General features: G+C 36.6%; 1 protein-coding gene and 1 non-coding gene across 2 annotated transcripts in view; both read left to right on the forward strand.

Moving 5' to 3' along the window:
- The window catches only part of LOC138704705 (uncharacterized), a 597,313-nt gene that overhangs the window by 368,524 nt on the left and 206,833 nt on the right, over window positions 1–21,956 (forward strand). Inside the window, exon 2 of the mRNA XM_069832845.1 lies at window positions 20,918–21,146. Coding sequence (XP_069688946.1) covers window positions 20,918–21,146 — 229 coding nt within the window. The remainder of the gene's footprint in view (window positions 1–20,917; window positions 21,147–21,956) is intronic.
- Window positions 18,299–18,372, forward strand: TRNAS-GCU (transfer RNA serine (anticodon GCU)). Its single transcript has one exon. It is a non-coding gene; the product is annotated as a tRNA-Ser (tRNA).

Raw genomic sequence — 21,956 nt, forward strand, 5'->3', positions numbered from 1 at the left:
GGAATTTCACCTTAATAAACTTACGTTTAGTTAAATTTTCTTGTCTTTAAAGTTGATTGTATTGATAATAAAATTGTGTATTTTCTTTATTTCATTGTTTCTTTGATCGTAGTTGGAGTAATTAACAAATAGATGTTTGTGGTCGTACTTGTAAATAAACATTTACATTCTTCCTTTACTAATGGGAATAAAATATGATGTGATGTAAGTAAACAGTGTGCGTCATGTATTTATTTTAACTGATTGTTTATTTATTATTCTATTTACAAAATATTCCCATTAAATACTATGCCAGTGAATTTATCGACAAAATGAAACCCATTTGTTATATCACCTATAGCAATAAAAACGATCATAACAGTGATAAAAATTGTAACAATAACCCTCATGGGGATTTATAGCCCCTACAGGAGGTGTGGATAGAGGAATGCTCTGCATATACGTATATGTTACCAGAGGGAATTAAAATGCCTGCTGGGAACCAACGGTTGTCGAGCCTCTGGCCCACAGCGGGTAGCTCTGACAGGCGTCTGTACTTCATGTTAATGGTTGTCCGGAAGGACGTAGTGTACACTGGGTGTAAAAGAAATGCCGAGTCGAAGTCGCTATCGATTTGAAATATGATCGTGTTACGGAGACTTCGTTTAGGAAACAATAGAAATAGGGATACACAGAAGGCATTGCATTCAATTTTCAGTTGTGTATCTGTATTTATAATAAAATTGATACCATTTTGTTACTACAATATGATACTTAACTGACGTATATATCGATTGTAACAATGGCAGCATCCATGGATAATTAGGAAGGCTGTGGAATATCATATAAACTACAGTTTCACTATTTTCGTGTAGTATTCTTATTAAAGTCGTAAAATAAAAGTATGTGAATAATTTAAAACCAATTCTTATTCAATAACAACGTGAAGATGTCATATAAAAGTCGTATTTACAAGTTTTCAAGAAACTAAACTCAAGAAAATAGCTTTCCACCTCGTCATGTTTGCTAAAGTCCTCGGAAAACGATATAACTTCGTATTGGTAATTCTTTTGCAGCCCAGTGTACATAGAGTGTCTACAGAAAACCTCCATGATTTTAAACGGGTATAATGTCGCTCTCGGTAGTCGTATGTACATTTGCATAAAAAAAATTATCCGCTCATGAAAAAAAAACTGGCCCGCCTGAAATTTTCAAGTTCCAGATTCATTGCAAGTTCAGTGCTCCGAATCTTTCTTTCTTATGACACTAGTATATGGTTCGTATTGTACACCGTTATGAAATTATACACGTAGCAATTTGGACATATTGTATTATACAGTCATAGTGGGATTCCAGAGGATTATATTTTTGGATAAATAGAAATGTAATATTGGTGTCAGATGAAAATAAAACTCTCGGTGTACGACGTCAATTTCGTCGCGAATTTAACGAAGAACTACCACACGAGAATAACATTCGTCGTTGAGATGGTTTAAAGAGACTGGAAGTCTTTTGGGGGAAAAGTGTACTGGAAGACCATCAACATATGATAAAATGGTAGAAGCCACCGGGAAAACATTTGTTCAGAGTCTAAAGGTTCATGACCGGCGATCGTGGAGGACATTGCTTCCAACCAGCCCTCCCAATCAACCGCTGTGGAAATCTTTCATTAATAACATCCATACTGGTTGAGTTGAAGAGAAGGCTTTATGGCCTTAACTTTGCCAGTATAAATAAATCTACTAAATAAAATAAAATAAATAAATAATATATTTGTATCATTTGAAGGAGCATCATCTTGCTAAAAGGTCAAACTGGGGTATTGCTTTTTGCACTTTTCTTTGGACATCCATCTTGTATAATTAAATATAACAATGAAAGTTACTGCATTTGTTCGATTGTTACTGTCTTCTGTTTCCTTTAGTGTTGAAACTTGCAGGAGAAAAACTTTGAGAGTTTTATTTTCATCTGTCACCAATAGGTATTACATTTCTACCTCTATTAATTCACAAAAATATAATGTCGGAAATCCCACCATGACTTTTGGGACACAATGTATATACCTGATAGTAACTATAAAACGCACTACTCAGAATCTTGGGAGATATAACAACATAAAGATCGAACGAGAGTGAGCGAAGATGTTTCAGGCGGGAATGGTTGTCGGATACAGAGAGGGATATGTGAAACGAATTACCCTGTATTCTCAAGTGGTACTTCGAGGTAGCACAATTCAAAAGACTCGAGTGCAGGATCGGAAGGGACTCCTCACTCCACTGGAAGTAGGAACCGCAGCTAAGAGAAAGGCACAGTAAAGTGGACAAGATTAATGAATGTTGCAAAATCCGAGCTCATTTCTTGCAGGCATGTTTGGAAAGTAAAAAGACAGAATATTGCATTCTGTGATTAACAACAGCTGTCAGAACTTTGCCGACGTATTGATGTAATAACTCGAAGAATATCGAATCAAGCGAAGATTATACAGGGTGTCTACATGAAACCTTTACAATTTCAAATGTAAATAACAAATTATTGAGACATGATACCTCTGAAGCGGTTTAGCCTCAAATTTGCTTACAAGGAGCGAGATCACGTCTCTTTTAATTGCTTCTCAGATTTCCCCTTCTCTCATGGTAATTGTCATCGTCAGTAATGTAAAATAGTGTACAGTACAATATGAGACTTCGTATTGAATGGGAAGTTAGCTATGTGTACGATTACGACATCTTGGTACATCATTGTCTGGAAATTAACTAATCAATTCTAGATTAATGACAATTAAAATTTCATTCATGGATACCCGAACACGGCAAGTTCAGTTCTCTGTGAATGAACTCACTAGGGCTTACTGATCTTGTCTCGATAAACCAAGATACACATTATGCCATCTCCTGAGGTATTCACATCTCCTTCACTGTCAGATTTCAGATTTCACCGAAATTCACATCTGCAACCAAAAAACGCATTTCAGCAATCCAACAAAATTTCCATAGAAACTTTGACAGTTACATGGATGGAGATGTAAATATTAATTGCTTTATTTTGTTGGTTCTTATATTTGTAATATCTATAATATTTTAATCGTTAGTCCTAATTTAATTAGAATTTTGTTACGTTGGGATGGATTAGGTTTGGTTTCACTTAAGCCCAATAGTTTACAGGAGTCAAGTGCTTGAAGCAACTCGACTTTCCTTCGACTTTCCCCGTGTGATATGGTCGAGACAGTCAAGTTGTGACTTGGAGGTCAAGCAGAATTTGAGTTGACGATACGTCAACTTTTGTGTCCATTTTCTCGTCACGTGATCAACTTGACCCCACCACTTTCTTCGTGCTAACTTGTAGCAACTTTCAAGCAGATATTGTGGATAGTGTGCGTGTATGGTTTGTCTAAATTAATAGATAATTAATTTAGGTATCGAATTTGAGATTAATTTAACTTTCAAACCCCACATTTTAACGATTACTAATTCTGCTTACAAATAACTTGGATTTGTAATTCGAAATTATTCAAGCAACCACCTGTTTTAGGTTAGGTCTACACCTGGTTAGAAGCAAATAGAATATGATACTATAATTATTTGGAATCGTTGCAAAAACAACGTTCATTCTATCGAGTTGATACAGAATAAATTCCTTAGGTTCCTATATTATAACTATTATAAGATATTCAAAATACCTTGTCCATTCCAGTTCCCAACTAGATTACTGGATGAAATTTTGCTTTCCTTACGCTCAATGACACAAGAACGACTACTCGATGATATTTCTTAGAAAAATATTAACAAAAATAATACTGATTCCGTTGAAATACTCAAACTAATTCCATTTCATATCCCTCAAAAAATATATAATAAATTTGGTATTTAATATCTCTAGATAGAGACAAATATCAAAGTTTTTCCTTCTTTTGCCCCTGCAATTTATTATCGATTTTTATCTGATCTATTTCACGTTTTCATTTCTTTTATTTCTATTGCTAATGAGTTGCATAATATAATTAGTGTCTATTTTATAACTGCTGTCCATATGAATCATTATCAATAATTATAAATTAAATGTATGTGAAAAGGTCCTTTGATGAACATCAAGCTTATGTACATATTTTCCCCGTAAGTTGATGTTGTTTAGTCAACTGTCCGAAGACAGGGCTGAACCTCACAAGTGATACCAACAAGGCACCACTTACGAGGCAACTAGGCCCGAAGATAATGTGGTAGGGTGGGCAGTTTCTTTCCCCTTTCCAGTAAGTTATAATATATAAATAAATAAATAAATACACATACCCTATTTTTAGAAGTGCATGAGATGTACGAACTTCCATGGAATATACGACACGAGAAAACTTCAATAATAATAATAATAATAATAATAATAATAATAATAATAATAAATGCATATAGAGTGTTAGTTGGGAGGCCCGCGGGAAAAAGACCTTTGGGGAGGCCGAGACGTAGATGGGAAGATAATATTAAAATGGATTTGAGGGAGGTGGGATATGATGGTAGAGACTGGATTAATCTTGCTGAGGATAGCGATCAATGGCGGGCTTATGTGAGGGCGGCAAAGAACCTCCGGGTTCCTTAAAAGCCAGTAATAATAATAATAATAATAATAATAATAATAATAATAATAATAATAATAATAATAATAATAAAATTAAACGAGAGGCAATTATTTCAGAAACTTGTTACAAAACTTAAGAAACAAGGTGTCCAAAACATTACTGTAGAAATAGTAGTTCGCAAAAAGATAAAAAAGAAAAACTTAAAACAGTGTACCATTAAGCATACAACATTCGGCGCGCGTTTTTTACATGTGAAACATGGTTTCAAGTTTAGTGTCTCCGTGTGATCACAAATACGACGTCAAGTTTAAAGGGTTCCAGCACTTGACTCCTGTAAACTATCACCGTGGGAATCAGGCTTTATTGTCGGGTAACATAACATACTGTCATTTCACATAACTATGGTCCTGGAACACAACTATCGTCCACGATACAACCATTCAAATTTTGTACTCCATAAAGTAGTACCTCGTTTATCTATATTTTTTACTCTACTGTAGTTTGAAGAATACCTGGGAGCAACAGTAACAAATATAAACATACTCGGGAGGAAATTAAACACAGAATAAATATGGGAAATGCTTGTTATTATTCGGTTGAGATTATCCAGTCTGCTGTCAAAAAATCTGAAAGTTAGAATTTATATACAGTTATATTACCGGTTGTTTTTTATGGTTGTGAAACTTGGACTCTCGCTTTGAAAGAGGAACATAGGTTAAGGGTGTTTGAGAATAAGGTGCTTAGGAAAATATTTGGGGCTAAGAGGGATGAAGTTAGAGTCGGGCAGACTGCCTCATATTATCGCCCGTTCTCGGTTGCGTAATCACCGCAGTCTCGCCCAGTGCGCGAGTACCTAACGTAGCCAAATGACTCATTGATAGAGAACACGAGATTCTCTTGGTCCCGAGATTACCGATACTAGGTCATTCCCGACAGTCCCGGACGTCTATGCGGGACTGTAGTAATGATAAGAAAGCAGTATCGCTCGGGCCATGCTTCTATAGGAAGCATTGGCTTATGCACTTCCCGGTTCTTTAAATATATATCATGTCGTAGCTCCTATAGTACTTAATCAATCGCGCTGTAATTTTTTGGATTGATAGCTGAATGTTTAAGGAAAGCATAGAAAAACAAATCGAACTCAAAATCTTTTTTGGAAAATGAAAAAAAAAATTAACTTCGATGGAGATTGATCTGTTCAGACTTCACCGCTGGTAAGCGGCAAACTTTTTTGTTTTTCACGTTACATGGGGGGTCAAAGCGAGAGAAATGTTGAGAAAGGATGGAAATTACTTTTAAAAGTGATGGCAACTCAAAATTTTTACTGGTTCTCGAATAACGGCGAGTTAACCTGTTAGCGCGGGACTCATGACTCAAACGTTTGTTCCGTAAAATTTGTACGGAACCCTTCAACGCTTGAAAACTCGTTATTGTACGGATGGTATTAAATGGTATTTTAATACAGGTAGTTGAATGTGAGGCTATACTCGTATAGTCCAAGATGGTTTATACTTTACAGTAATTAGGCTATCTTTTATAACAACTAAATAAAAAAATAGTTTGTAACACAATGATATGAAACATGAAAATATTAAAAGCTGGTTCACAATAAACCGAGAACGGAAACGGCAACGAGAACTAGAACGGAAATATTGTTAAAATAAATGTATTTAAAGGTAAGCATTCACAATTAACTATTCTGAATGCTCACATTTAAATACTGTACATTTATTTTAACATTATTTCCGTTCTCGTTTCCGTTCCCGGTTTATTGTGAACCAGCCTATACTATAGAAAACTACACTTTCTATTGGTGTGCACGTTATAAATTATTGTTACAGAACAATCATTATTGTATTCTAGCCATTTTACAATATAAAATTATATAGGCCTATATGGTTTATAATAATTATCCTATATGTTATAGGAACGAGAATAACAAATTAAGAATTAATCAGATTTCTAATACTTGTACCGGTACCTAATGATAACTTACAAGACAGTAATAAATAATAACCATAATAATAATCCTGATAGTCATAATCTTAATCATCCTAATGATTACGATAATGATGATGATAACAGTACTAATAATAATCATCATCATCAATAACTTCAAGGTTTAGGCCGCCTCCAGAATTTTATCCACCAAACTGGTCTCTCCAACGTCTCTTTGGTCTTCCCACTCGTCTTCTTCGTGTAGGTCTATAACACCATGTTCTGAAAGGTATCCTGTCGTTGGGCATTCTTGTTATATGGAACTAATAATAATGATAATAATGATATAATTTATTTATTTATTTATATTTATTTAATGAGCAATAATAATAATAATAATAATAATCGCTGTAGAGTAACGGTTAGCACACCTGACTGTGAAACGATCGGCTTCCGGTTCGAATCTTGGTTGAGACAAGTTAAGACTGGTTCACAATAAACCGAGAACGGAAACGACAACGATAACGGAAATATTGTTAAAATAAATGCATTTAAATGTGAGCATTCACAATTAACTTTCACGTTCCCGTTTCCGGGCTCCGGCAATCTTCTCGTTAATTGTGAATGTTCACATTTAAATATATTTATTTTAACATTATTTCTCGTTGTCGTTTCCGTTCCCGGTTTATTGTGAACCAGCCTTTACCTGGCTGAGGTTTCTCGCCTCAACCCATTGAGAGCAAATGCTGGGTAACTTTCGGCGCTGGACCCTGGACTCATTTCGCTGGCATTATCATCTCATTCAGACGCTAGATAGCTATAGCAGTTCATAAAGCGTCGTAAAATAACTAGGTAATTTAATAATAATAATAATAATAATAATAATAATAATAATAATAACCCTCTTTTATTCTCCGTTGTTATGATAAAGCAAATATAAATGATACTCAGGAAGAAACGCAGAATAAATATGGGGGGGGGGGGGAATGCCTGTTATTATTCGGTTGAGAAGCTTTTGTCATCCAGCCTGCTCTCAAAAAACTTGAAAGTTAGAATTTATAAAACAGTTATATTACCGATTGTTCTGTATGGTTGTGAAATTTGGACTCTCACTTTGAGGAACAGAGGTTAAGGGTGTTCGAGAATAAGATTCTTAGGAAGATATTTGGGGCTAAGAGGGATGGAGAATGGAGGAAGTTGCACAACGTAAAACTGCACGCATTGTACTCTTCACCTGACATAATTAGGAATATTAAATTCAGAGGTTTGAAATGGGCAGAACATCTAGCATGTATGGGCGAATCCAGAAATGGATATAGGGTGTTAGTTGGGTGGCCGGAGGGAAAGGACGTTTGGACTTCATCATGAAGTTACAGGAGAATGGAGAAAGTTACACAACACAGAACTGCACGCATTGTATTCTTCACCTGACATAATTAGGAACATTAAATTCAGACGTTTAAGATGGGCAGGGCATGTAGTACGCATGGGCGAATCGAGAAATGTATATAGAGTGTTAGTTGGGAGGCCAGAGGAAAAAAGACCTTTGGAAAGTTCGAAACGTAGATGGGAAGATAATATTAAAATGGATTTGAGGGAGGTGGGATATGGTAATAGAGACTGGATGAATGTAGCTCAAGATAGGGACCAATGGCGGGCTTATGTGAGGGCGGCAATGAACCTCCGGGTTCCTTAAAAGCCAGTAAGTACAGTAGTTTAAAGTCAAGTCACTGCAGCTATCTACGAACTGTCTATGTTACCTCTACAATGTTAATTGAATGTTGTATCGTGGACCATAGTTATGTTCCAGGACCATAGCTTATTTATTTATTTATTTATTTATTTATTTATTTATTTATTTATTTATTTATTTATTTATTTATTTATTTATTTATTTATTTATTTATTTATTTATTTATTTATTTATTTATTTATTTATTTATTTATTTATTTATTTACCTATTTATGTCCATAACAGGGCAAAGCCCCAATTACAATAGACAGTACAGATAAAAAAATAGAATTGCATACAACACGAAAAAAAGAGGTAAAACAGATAGAAGTGTGGTTACAAATTAAAAATGGAAAAGAGAAGAAAAAAACAAATAGATACCACCTAAATAAAAGACACAGATACAGATATAAATGAAAAACACCAAATAAAAACAAATCAAAAAGAGCCAAGTACAGACATCACAGTCAAAAATGCAAAATGTAGGCTTAGCTATAATTGGCAAATTGCAGAGCAAATACAACACCATGTTAATAATAATTCCCATAGTTATGGATTACGTTAATTTGTTATTCCAGGTAACACCTCAATTGCAAATTTTCCATAATAATCTTGTTACTAAAGATGAAAGTAAAGCACAGGAAGTATGTTTACTAAATGTGTAGGTGTCGTTAAACTTTTGTTAGTGCATGCCGAAAGAATCCCGAAATACGCTACAATTTTCATAGCGGTCTGCAATCAGAATTGCTCGTAGTCGCCCACTTTGAATGTTGACTATAAATAACTTCTATATTTGCAAGTATTTTTGAATAAAATAATACTAAAAACATTTTGTCCGTCACAAGCATCACAGTAGTCAGCGACGATGATCAAACCCGAGATTGAGAAGTGATACATCCACGCTGTAACATTAAGATAACCCGAGGCGTCTCCATAATTTGATGCTGCACATGTAGTCATCGGATGACATGTGAACATGCCGGACCGTGCTCTGTAGTTAACGTATGACTTGCTGCAATTTGCCTCGCATCATACCATGTCACGTCATACGCTACATCGGTGCGAACACGACTCTAATGAAGTTATAGGTAAGCCCTACGTATTTGCCGTAGCATAGAATATCATGTGATGCTACTCGAGCCAGTGAACTTCAGTCTGCAGCGTACTTGGAGAGCTTGTTCTGTTCTGATAATATACTCATATGTTGAATAATTTGAATAATTTCGAGGGAAAAATTGTTCCGGGGCCGGGCATCGAACCCGGGACCTTGGTTTAACGTACCAACGCTCTACCAACTGAGCTATCCGGGAACTCTACACGATACCGATCTAATTTTTCCCTCTATATCCACAGATCTCAAAGTGGGCCCCGGAACAATTTTTCCCTCGAAATTATTCAAATCAACTTTACAGGGAGTTTATACCTGAAATCTTGATTTGCATAATACACGTCACTGTTCGTTAACAGAAAGCCACAATTTAAGTCACACAGAGTTAGTGAGCACTCGAAGTTGGTTGCTTGACGGAGGTCAGCCCACTTTGAGGTCTGTGGATATAGAGGGAAAAATTGGATCGGTGTCGTGTAGAGTTCCCGGATAGCTCAGTTGGTAGAGCGTTGGTATGTTAAACCAAGGTCCCGGGTTCGATGCCCGGCCCCGGAACAATTTTTCCCTCGAAATTATTCAAATCAACTTTACAGGGAGTTATACCTGAAACCTTGATTTGTACTCATATGTTATATTCTGAGTTACTCTTATTTTACCATAATTTGCAATACACACGTGGTCAATTATCGAATTAAGTATAATTGTTTCTATACATTTTATAATACGATGTCGCAGATCTTTCAGATTCTGATGTAGTAGAGTTATAAATATGGTATATTTTATGTAACCCCATAAGAAGTCGGACATTCAAGTCGGGGGACCTCGGAGACCACTTGCAGAAGATGTTTCTTTCGTGTCCAGCACGTCCAATCCACCATCCTACTTAAAATTATTAAAATGGTCACGAAAATTGAAATACCAGTGCAACAATACAAAAATAACAAAAGAACTGGCAAGTCGGAACGAATGAAAGCAATATCAATACCTTCTTGTGCTGCCAACTATTGTTTAGCAAATGCATCACAGTACTCAAAACAGGATTACTTTGAGTCATTATATGCATGATCTGTGATAAGTAGAATCCTGCGTTTGGTTACCTAAAGCCTCCAAGCAACCCACAACAGTGTAGGTATGTATAGAGTACAGCTTGACGCCATCCAACGCTACTTAGTTCAGGTCTGCTGTTCAATGAACATGTGAAAACAAAACAAAGCTAGGCGCTTGGAAATGAGTGCTCCAATAGAAGAATTTTGTAGCGAGCACGTCATTAGGAAAGAAGAAAATGAATTTTATGAGAAAGGAGGAAAATGTTTCATTTGAAATACTTAAAATGTTTGATTGTAATGTGTAGAGAGTCGTAAAGCACGCAATCATAATTTGTTTTATTTTAACTTTATACTGACAACTTTTCAATTGTCAGTTACAAATTTTAATTAGATCTAGAGGCGTTTAGCTTATTGTAAAAATCAGGCATAGACAAATTCTGAGCGCTAGATAGCCATGGCGAGTACAGGATGAGATAGAAACTCTCGCCCACGTTCTTGGATCTAGCCCGGATGGTGAGACATTACGCAATGCCAGGCATCACAAAATCAGGTCCGCAATCGCTCAAGCTCTTCGCGACAAGGGATATACCACCTATGAAGAAATCCATGGTCTGTAGGAAACAGGATTAGTTGGATAGGATTGCTGGTAGCGAGATGGCATTTGGCGGGATGAAACCGAGGATTCGCCATAGCTTACCTGATATCTACCATACGGTTTGGGAAAAACCTCGGAAGAAACCCAACCAGGTAATCAGCCCAAACGGGAATTGCAAGTGCTTTAGCCGACTGAGCTACGCCGGTGCCTTTTCCAGTTGAACCAAGTAGAAGTAAGAGTTGGAAAGGAAAACAAACCATCAAAAATTCTAAAATCTTTCACCCAAAATCAACTCAAGACAAACATTTTGCCAAGAATAGAAAGAAGCAGAAATCTGACACATAGGAATTCAAAATAAAGTGAAAATTACATTACAATGTTTTTTAACATCAAGAAAGATGTTTTATAACTACACGAGGCAGTACTAATTTCCGATTATGACTACTCGCTCTTGAATTTTACAAACGTCACTGATTTCCCACTGGTAACAAGTGAAGTGAAGAAAGCGAGGCTGGATTCAAATAGCATACCATAGAAAACACGCGCATTGTCTAACTGAACTTCAGGTCTATAAAAGTACATCGAACGTGTGATTAAAAAGTGGTGGACTGTTCACTGAAAGAGAAGGCTTCATTTGTGCCATTCATAAGCTGGTTTACCAACTAAAACTAACAGACAATTTGCAATTAAGGACTGAGCAGAGTGTGATTATTTGAGGAAATTAAAAACTTTATGTAAAAATATTGATCATATACAGGGTGTTTCAAAAGTGATGGTCAACAATTTATAGATCAGCAGTAAAAACGAAGAGAATCAAAAGAGTTCCGGTAAACATAGGTGCCCGCAAAATAAATATTTACTAGATAATGTCATTTTTTTTATTTTTGGGGCTCGCTGAATACAAAGTACCGGTATTAATTTCAACAAAAGTAGTGATAATTTTATTTTATTTTTCAATCACGAGACAGTAAAATTAATAATTTTGGCTTCAACACCACAGAAATGTAGTTGAACAGACACAAAAGAAACATTTTTGTTTGAACAGCAGTAAAATTTGTGATAAACAAGGTACAGTACAGTATGAACATGTTAACTGAAGAATTTTACAGCAGGTGTTCAAAATGCTGACCGTGCTCTTGAATGTATCTGTCTAGTCTTCTCCGCAAAGACCCAAGTATGCATTCGATCAAACCTGGGACATTCTTCATTTTCTGGAAGGCATCTACAATCCGATGCTGTAATTCTTCAGGTGTGGTGATGTCTGTCGTGTAAACTACGCTTGTTACAAAACCCCATACACAAAAATCCAAAGGATTTAAATCCGGTGAGCGAGGTGCAGGTCCTTCTCTATATATCCACCGTTCACCTTGTCGTCTGTTTAGATAATCGTTTCACACTTAGAAGGAAATGGGAGGGGGGGGGGGGTTCGGTATATATGCGAAGCATGAATGTTACCGCTATACCGAATTTAGGCGCTCGGTTCACTGGCGGCCACAACCAGGATCTCTTAAACGGTTAATTTGCAGACCCGTGTTTATTGGAACTTTTTTGCTTCACTTTTTTTTTGCCTTTCATCCCTACATTTTAGTACCACTTCTGAAACACACTGTATTAGTTTGTCACATGCGTCATACGCGATGGTCTAGTGGTCGTCATGCTCGAGTTTGGATCCGAAATTCCAGGGTTTTTTTTTGTGGCTGATTTTTTTATTAAAAATCAAGTAATTCTTTACATTTTTACACTCCACATTTATATAAAATATATTAATATTATTCTAGACTACATCCTATTGCATCATACCACGTGAACATGAATGTATCCAATACATAACATCAAACACATGAACAGAAAACATGCAATATACAAATTATAACATTACCTGATATATCATCTTATATCGTGCCATATATATCTCATCTTATAGCATATTATTCGTAAGAAAATACATTATGTCACATCATTCTACTCTATTTGCACCGTAGTACATCACATCATATTTCGTAATTTCTCGAATTACTGCACACTAAGCTTGGTAAATATACATCACAATGCACCACACTGCATTAACTGAACACATAACGTTACAATCAAAATGCAGTTTCTTAATAGGGCACAATTTTGTAGCATCACAATATTAATCTGAATACTTCTGAATGACATACCTCATAAAAAATCTAAATGCATCCATGTTATCTCATTCACTTTGTTTTAAGTGCCTCACACTATATTAAAGAATATTAAACTAAAAGAAATCACATTATGTTAAAAATGGAATTAGAAGGAACTTAAGTTCAGTGCAATTTATTATATTATTACCTCTCATTAATAGTACATTATGCAACGAGCCTATAATGATAGTAATTAAGAATCGAGTATGGATATTTATGAAACGAGCTTCTTAATTACCATTATAGGCGAGTTTCATACGACTTTTTATGCTCGACCATATTTCTAACTTGAAATTACCGGTATTCAGATGTATACATTTTATTTGTAGGTATCTGACAGGATCGGAAGTGACCTTGTTCTAGGTCGTGAATTGTGAGATGTGCGCAGACGCGAAAGTATTGATTTTTTCCGAAGAACAATAATGTCATTGACCTTGACGTAGTCCCGTTAAACTTGATAATATTATAATATTATAACTTTGATTATTGACTTCGACATTGAAAAACGAGATGACAAATTGAATTTATTTGAATATTATTTACAATTAACGCTAATTATTATAGTAACGGAACATAACCTTCTGCGACAGTAATGGATTTCCAGCCTCCGTGACTTTTCGCTAATTCTCTTTCGATTGCATATCCGAGAATAATCGATACTTGCGGTTTTATAACGGTACAAAGCTGACTTGTCATTGGCCGAACACATGTAAGCTGAGTTATCATTGGCTGAAGACCTGTACTTTAATGAGTAGGTATACTTTAATGACATGCATTAAAGGACTGCTACCAGGTGTATAATTAGTACATTTCGGCATGGTCGAGCATAAACTAATTAATTACATGACACATAATCATCACCTTATCCTAATGACGTCACAATATATTACATCCAGTTATCCTAACGTTGATCTTCTATCTGATCACATGACACTGCTATGAATACAACACAATCGCTCTTAAACTATGTCAACTCATTTAACTCTAATTACAGTACATTTCATAATAGCCTACAAATCAAGTCAATTTGTGTTAACTCAAATACTGCTTAAACACCATAATTTCATACAATATTGAACTAAGTGCAGGACATATTAAGTATTAGCACAGAAATTGCCAAAATATTATTCGATCACAATATCTCACGTCACTGTATTCTAATATATCACATCTATCACATCGTACAATTTCTGTCAATCATATTTTCTTAAATATCTCTCATAGCATAACATCATATGCACCTTGTTACACCACATCCAATAATTGTATCATTGTTAAAATTGGGTTCAATCCTAGCCAAGGAAGGTAAAAATTCTCAGCGTGGTTTCTTCCTAAGGAAATTAAAGCCGTGGATTCTGTTTCTTAAATTTACGACACATAAAAAACTTGTCTCCAATAGAGGTCCCCAGGCAAAATTTGTCTGCAGTTTCTCATCCATAGGATTGAAATTCACATTGAAAATTCCTGTCAGTCCAAAATTTCCATGTAAGGATACGGAATCGCGTACCTTTAACTTGTTTTCTCTTTTCATTTAACCATTTTCTTTTTATCGTTTCCCACACCGTCCTCTTCCACATGTGTTAGTTGTTAGGTTATGTCTATTATCGATTATGTCGCACCCGCATGGGGGGATCGCTCCCGTGACCAATCTCCGTAAGCTCTAAGTTATCCAGAACCAGGTGATTAAAATCATTACCCATCTCTCCCGAATAGCCTCCAGAGAGAAGTTACACTAAATTTGCCAATCATCGACGAGTTCGGTCCACACCTGTGGAGTAACGGTTAGAACGTCTGGCCGCGAAACCAGGTGGCCCGGGTTCGATTTCCGGTCGGGGCAAGTTACCTGGTTGAGGTTTTTTCCGGGGTTTTCCTTCAATCCATTACGAGCAAATGTTGGGTAACTATCGGAGCTGGACCCGGACTCATTTCACTGACATTATCACCTTCATCTCATTCAGACTCTAAATAACCTAAGCTGTTGATAAAGCGTCGTAAAATAACCTACTAAAATAAGTAAAATAAAAAAATCGAGTTCTTCGCTAGCCTTGCTAGGAGTCTGTACGCGGCAGCTCGTGCCAAACCCAACCCTCTTATATCTAGTGTTGGCCGGTTTGCGCCTAGGGAACGGAGGAGGCACTAGCCGGATCTACTGACTATACAGGGTTCTCTAAAATTCCCCTTACAAACGTTTACGACTTGTTAAGGGGACTGAGTAGATAATATTTTGAATTGGAAACCATGTCCGGAAACGTACCGTTTCCGTGCTACAGCCGTTTGAAAACATGTTTTTAACGCGACCACTTTTACAAGTAATTTATTTTATTATGAGGCGTGACCCAGTACATCACTTGTTTTACAATTCAACTCATCATTAATAACCAAAGAAACAAAATGGAAACTGAATCATTTGTCACAAACACTTTTGTTTACAGTTCAACTTAAACTGTTTTTGTCCTTTTCAAATGATGGTTAACATTCAAATCCACTGCAAATGCGGTTCGATGTGGCGACCACCAACTTCGTTGCACGCATTGTACCTACGAATGATGTTTTGGTAAACGCGCTCTATCACACCTGATGTATCTGCAATCTCTCCTGCAGCGACCACAACTCGTGCCACCAGATCTTCTACTGTCTCTACAGGAGTCTCATAAACCAAACTCTTCATACGACCCCAGAGGAAAAGGAAAAAGTCCAATGGAGTCAAATCCGGTGATCGTGGAGGCCATGGAGGATCTGACGTAAGCACCCCTCATCATGTAACGCTGCAGGCGGACGAATCGTGAAGCTATTACTTGTTGAGACACGTGACGTACGTTCAGGCAGTGCTTGCTTTCAAATGGCTGTAGCACGGAAACGGTACGTTTCCGGACATGGGTTCCAATTCAAAATATTATCTACTCAGTCCCATTAACAAGTCCTAGAAATTTGTAAGGGGAATTTTAGAGCACCCTGTATACATGAGAGAGGAGGATAGGGAGGCCGGCGTCATCCCCAGTTGTGGGGAAATAATAATAAAACAAATTGAATACCGGAACCACTGCTGAAATAACCTTGTTTACAACTCGGGCTATTAAATAACAATAACAATCACCCTTTCTAACTAATGACCTCTTCGTCGGTGGAGTCATACTTCAATACACTTACCAAAAAGCCAATTGGCTAGTCTCCAAACTTGAGACAACTCATCCTGCCTAAGATTTTTTCCACTCTTTTCAAAGGCGTTAAGACAAATGTCGGAATGAGCCCTAAAAGGAATGGGCCACAGACCCCCATCCTCTCCCCCACAAAATTTTGGAAATTCTTCCAAACAGAAGTCTTCGAAATAGGTGACTTTGTTTTGACATTCGCATATTACCCTTGGTACATGGACTAGTGTACTGGACTTTCACTCGCACTGCGAAAGTGCACGGCACCTTTCAATTTGCATGTTTACGTTTTCCGACATTTTTTCTCCAGATACTTGTGTCATGCTTCTCTCCCCTCTTCCATTTTATGTTGCAGCTATTAGATTACGTCCATTTTAGGCTTTCTCCTTCGAAATTCTGTAGATTTCTTCAGTGAAACACAGAAACGCGATTGAGACAAGTGGCCAACAAGCTTGGAGCTCACATATTCAGTTTTTCTCAGCCCCGAACTCTCTTACAAGGACACGTTTTCGCATACCTTGTAGTGTTCCTTCTTCCATTTTCCCCTTTCATTAATTCATTCACTAATTCTTTCAATAAATGTGCCCGGGAGGAAAAAGGTAAAAATTGTATAATGTTCAGGAGAGCATTAGAAAGATTGAAATTGGTGTCAATTATAGAGTGTTTTTAATTAAGAGGGTTTTCCTGGATATTATTTGTTTATATTTCTTCTAAAATAGGTAATGTTGCTCATTTAACAATTTTCTTCATTATTTCCAAAAATAGCCGCACTTAAACCCTTTTAGGACTAGAACCCAAACTGAGTAGAATTGACTATGTAAACATAAGCCCTTTTTCATGTGAAAATAAATGAGGAATGTAAATTATTAGGAATGCAAAATGGGTCTTAAACAATTATAGGACTATACAAATCTGGCTTTCAGATAGTAGCTCTCTGTGACGGTGTCGTGTATAGTTCCTGGGGTAGCTCAGTCGGAAGAGCGTTCGCGCGCTAAGCGAAGGATCCCGGGATCGATATCCGGCCCCGGAACAATTTTTCCTTGAAATTATTCAAACCTGTTTTACAGGGAGCTACTACCTGAAAGCCTTACTTACTTACTTACTTACTTACTTACTTACTTACTTACTTACTTACTTACTTACTTACTTACTTACTTACTTACTTACTTACTTACTTACTTACTGGCTTTTAAGGAACCCGGAGGTTCATTGCCGCCCTCACATAAGCCCGCCATTGATCCCTATCCTGAGCAAGATTAATCCAGTCCCTACCATCATATCCCACCTCCCTCAAATCTATTTTAATATTATCTTCCCATCTATGTCTCGGCCTCCCCAAAGGTCTTTTTCCCGCCGGCCTCCCAACTGACACTCTATATGCATTTCTGGATTCGCCCATACGTGCTACATGTCCTGCCCATCTCAAACGTCTGGATTTAATGTTCCTAATTATGACAGGTGAAGAATACAATGCCTGCAGCTCTGTGTTGTGTAACTTTCTCCATTCTCCTGTAACTTCATCCCTCTTAGCCCCAAATATTTTCCTAAGAACCTTATTCTCAAGCACCCTTAATCTCTGTTCCTTCTCAAAGTGAGAGTCCAAGTTTCACAACCATACAAAACAACCGATAATATAACTGTTTTATAAATTCTAACTTTCAGATTTTTTGACAGCAGACTAGATGACAAAAGCTTCTCAACCGAATAATAACAGGCATTTCGCATATTTAGTCTGTATTTAATTTCCTCCCGAGTGTCATTTATATTTGTTACTGTTGCTCCAAGATATTTGAATTTTTCTACCTCTTCGAAGGATAAATCTCCAATTTTTATAGTTCCATTTCTGGTTACCTGAAAGCCAGATTTGTATAATACATTCGTTACTGGAGGTACGTTAACAGAAAGCCACAATTTAAAGTCACACAAGTATTGGTGTGCACTCAAAGTTGAGTTCTGATGTCTTGTCAGCTCATTTGAGTTGTGTGGATACAAAGGAAAAATTGTGACGGTGTCGTGTATAGTTCCTGGGGTAGCTCAGTCGGAAGAGCTTTCGCGCGCTAAGCGAAGGGTCCCGGGATCGATTCCCGGCCCCGGAACAATTTTTCGTTGAAATTATTCAATTATAGGACTGTTTACCCTGGTGCTTAAAGTTTGAAAAGGAAAGGGCATCAGTATGGGATAAAATGGCTAAAATACAAGTTAGACCTTTTTAATAGGGAAGCATGGAAAGTAAACATGTGATGGTTTGTAAGGAATAAAGTATTAAATATTCTTAAGTCCTTTATTCTGTGTACTCGATTCAAAAAGTACTTAGGACATTAGGTAACGCTCTATAAATCCAGTCAGGAGTCTTATTTGATTTTAGCTGTTTTACCAGATTATAGAGAATTGTTTCCGCTTTCAGAATATATAAAAATCTCATTTTCACAAAAAATTGACTTAAGACCTTTTTCCTCCCGGCCACAGCGGCATTCATTCCATTATCGATTTTTCATTTTTAAAATCCTCTTATGTTCCTTCAACGGTACAGTGAAAAACAGAATCAGACAAGTGGCTATCAGGCTTAGAGTTCAGATAAATCTTTTCTCACATTCCCAAATTTCTTTCCAAGGACGTGCGACCGCTTATCTCTTATTTATTTCCACTTATGTCATTCCGTCGTTGCTTCATTCCACAATGTCCGTATCGCTCTATCGGACAATTCCAAGAATAAAGATGTTTCACGCAACCCAAGAGATTTCATATATCACTTGTAATTTTTTTATCAGCAAGTAATAGTGGTTGTCAGCTTTCCTTTTGCGAGTAATGGAAAATTTACGTCTTTGAAAACAATTTTCGAACTCGAAAGAAAACTACGAGTATATACTGCCGTAACTATGCGCACACATACAGTTCACAATCCCACGCAGAAACTGCTTTTGACGTCTATTATCTCTCGCAGCACGTTCATTTCACATTACGACTTCTGACGTTACTCTTTTACATGGATGTTCTTTACACTTGTTACTTTTCCATCAGTCCGTTTAAATTAAATTTTGTATCTTTAACATTTGTCAGGACTCCTACTCATGCACTACACATAGGAAAGTCACTTACTATTATGCTGAATTCTCTTTCCATTTACAAAAATTTATGTATTCATCCGTATGAATTATATTTTCTAATTTTATTTTTTATTGTACGTACAGACACAGGAACAAAATACAGGTGACCTAAATCCAGACTCGAAACTGGGACGCTTAATATTCATCAGTCACGGAATCAACGCTTCGCGGTGTTCTGCGGGGAAGAAAGGGGTTGAAGAAAAAATCCTGTGGCTCCCCGTGAGAGAGTAGAATCCGCTCTTGCTGTCCAGCCCTGCGTTATTTGTTGCTGCTATTCAGGAGGGCTGAAGCTCTGACATTTTTTATTGCTTGAAAATATAAAAAACGACGGTGCCTGACTTATGAAGCGAGTTTATAGACGTATTGTGTTATATTTATTTACATTCCGTGGTATCAATTCATCGCTTCACAGCTATAATATGGAACATGTCAAAGAAATCTTAATAGTAGGCTACTATAAAGTCTTAATTATAGTGACAGTTTAGTTGAAATATATACAGAAGAGTTTTACAATATACAAGAGGGTAGTATCGATACTTAATACAAGACAGAAATTTAATATTAATGCAGCGTTGTTGAATGTCATAAATTCATCTATAGAATAGAAGGCGTGAGAAATTAGGTACTTCTTTAATTTGACCCCAATAACAATCTTATATTTTCAGTTTGATTTTTATAATCTTAGGGAGGCTACTAAAATTTTTTACTGCCATATAACGCACTCATTTTTGATAGCACAATAGATTTGCCGATGGAGTATGAAAGTCATTTTTTGATGAATATTTATGGTATGAACTGTTGAATTAGTTACAAAGTTATCACGATTATATACGAGGAAATTTGTTAATTAAAACATATTACATTGACAAGCCATGGGCATTATTCTACACGATTCCCTAGATTTGACACCTACTATTACTCTAATTACTCTTTCTTGTAGTAGGAATATACTGTTACTATCTGTACAGTTTCGCCAGCATATTATTCCAAAACTCATTACTGAGTGGAAGTATGCAAAGTATATTGTTTCTAACGTTGATACTACCTCTTGCACAGAGCTAATAAAAAATGTGGTGAATTTATTTGAGGGTAATTTCTTTAATATGATTTCTCCGATTTGCAAGCAAAGCAATTTGATTGTTGTTGCTTCTATTAGGGACCTGTTGTTTATTACTTACTTGCTGGGTTTTAAGGAACCCGGAGGTTCATTGTCGCCCTCACATAAGCCCCACCTCCCTCAAATCCATTTTAATATTATCTTCCCATCTACGTCTCGGCCTCCCCAAAGGCCAGTTTCCCTCCGGTCTCCCAACTAACACTCTATATGCATTTCTGGATTCACCCATACGTGCTACATGCCCTGCCCATCTCAAATGTAGATGCATTTCTATTGTGTTCCCTATGTTCCCTACATTTCTGCATCCCGCAATGTCCGTACAGTGGACGTGAATACAGTAATAGTACCATTGCAATCATAGCAATCAAATTATGAATATCGTATAGGCTACTAACAAAAATTTCTTTTTTTTTTTTTCAGTGTTTCTGCTTGGATGTGCGTCGGCGGAGAATGAGGAGTGGAACCAGTCACCTCTCAATGAGATCATGACGACCACAGCCATGACGACAACTACGGCATTCTCCAGCAAACCTAACTGCGAGGCTAGCAAGACTCTGCGCGCGTGTTTGGAGCAGCTGCCGCCCATCCTGGACCAGGCCGAGATGACCGGCATACCCAGTTCCAAGAAGGACGTGGAGGCTTCTTGCAGGTAATTGACACGTCGCTTGAATCATACCTTTTTCTGAATGTTGTCATCGTGATGTATTCGTAACTGTTTTATGTTGTTTTAAATTTATATAAGGAAATAATTCTAGAGGGCATTTCGCCGATATAATTGAGCAGCAAATATCGAAATATGAAGCAGTAGGTCAGTGATGTCAAAGTAAGCGCATTTTTCTGACCTTGACGTCGTGCGCGGGCATCAAGCGCTAGGTATGGAAGGAGAAATAAGCAGCCTGTTGGATTAAGGAAACAGTGGTGCACAAACTTCAAACGGAACGTGAAATTTTATTTCGTTATTTTTATATGGCTTCTTTCTGCTTGATATTACCTATATTGTCTGTAAAACAAAGGTACTAACACCAATTTCTCAATATTGCAGTTGCGTTTTAAACGTTATTAAGGGGACACTCAACTTAAAAACTGGAGAAAAAAGTGTCATAGAAATGAAAAATTAAATTTCTACACTAATTTAAGTGACAGAACTAAATCAATATGCAGAATTCTTCCCCTATTCATTGAGAAGTCACAGTCAAATTCACAAAGCCAAAAAATAAAAAATGATAATTAAAAGTGATATTTCAATTAATGATTGATTAAAAATTGAAATATTTTTTATTTTGAAAAGTATTTGATCTAATGAGCTCAGATTTTGCATGTTACTTTCTATGTGTATATTAAACTTTTTCTCCAAATTTGAAAAAGATTGGTCAAATAGGAAAAAAGTTCCGAAATATAGTTGAGTGTCTCCTTAACATAATAAAAAGTTAAGAAGAAATATTCACATTAATTCCATAGC

The sequence above is a fragment of the Periplaneta americana genome, chromosome 8, assembly GCF_040183065.1.
Source record: "Periplaneta americana isolate PAMFEO1 chromosome 8, P.americana_PAMFEO1_priV1, whole genome shotgun sequence".
NCBI lineage: Eukaryota > Metazoa > Arthropoda > Insecta > Blattodea > Blattidae > Periplaneta > Periplaneta americana.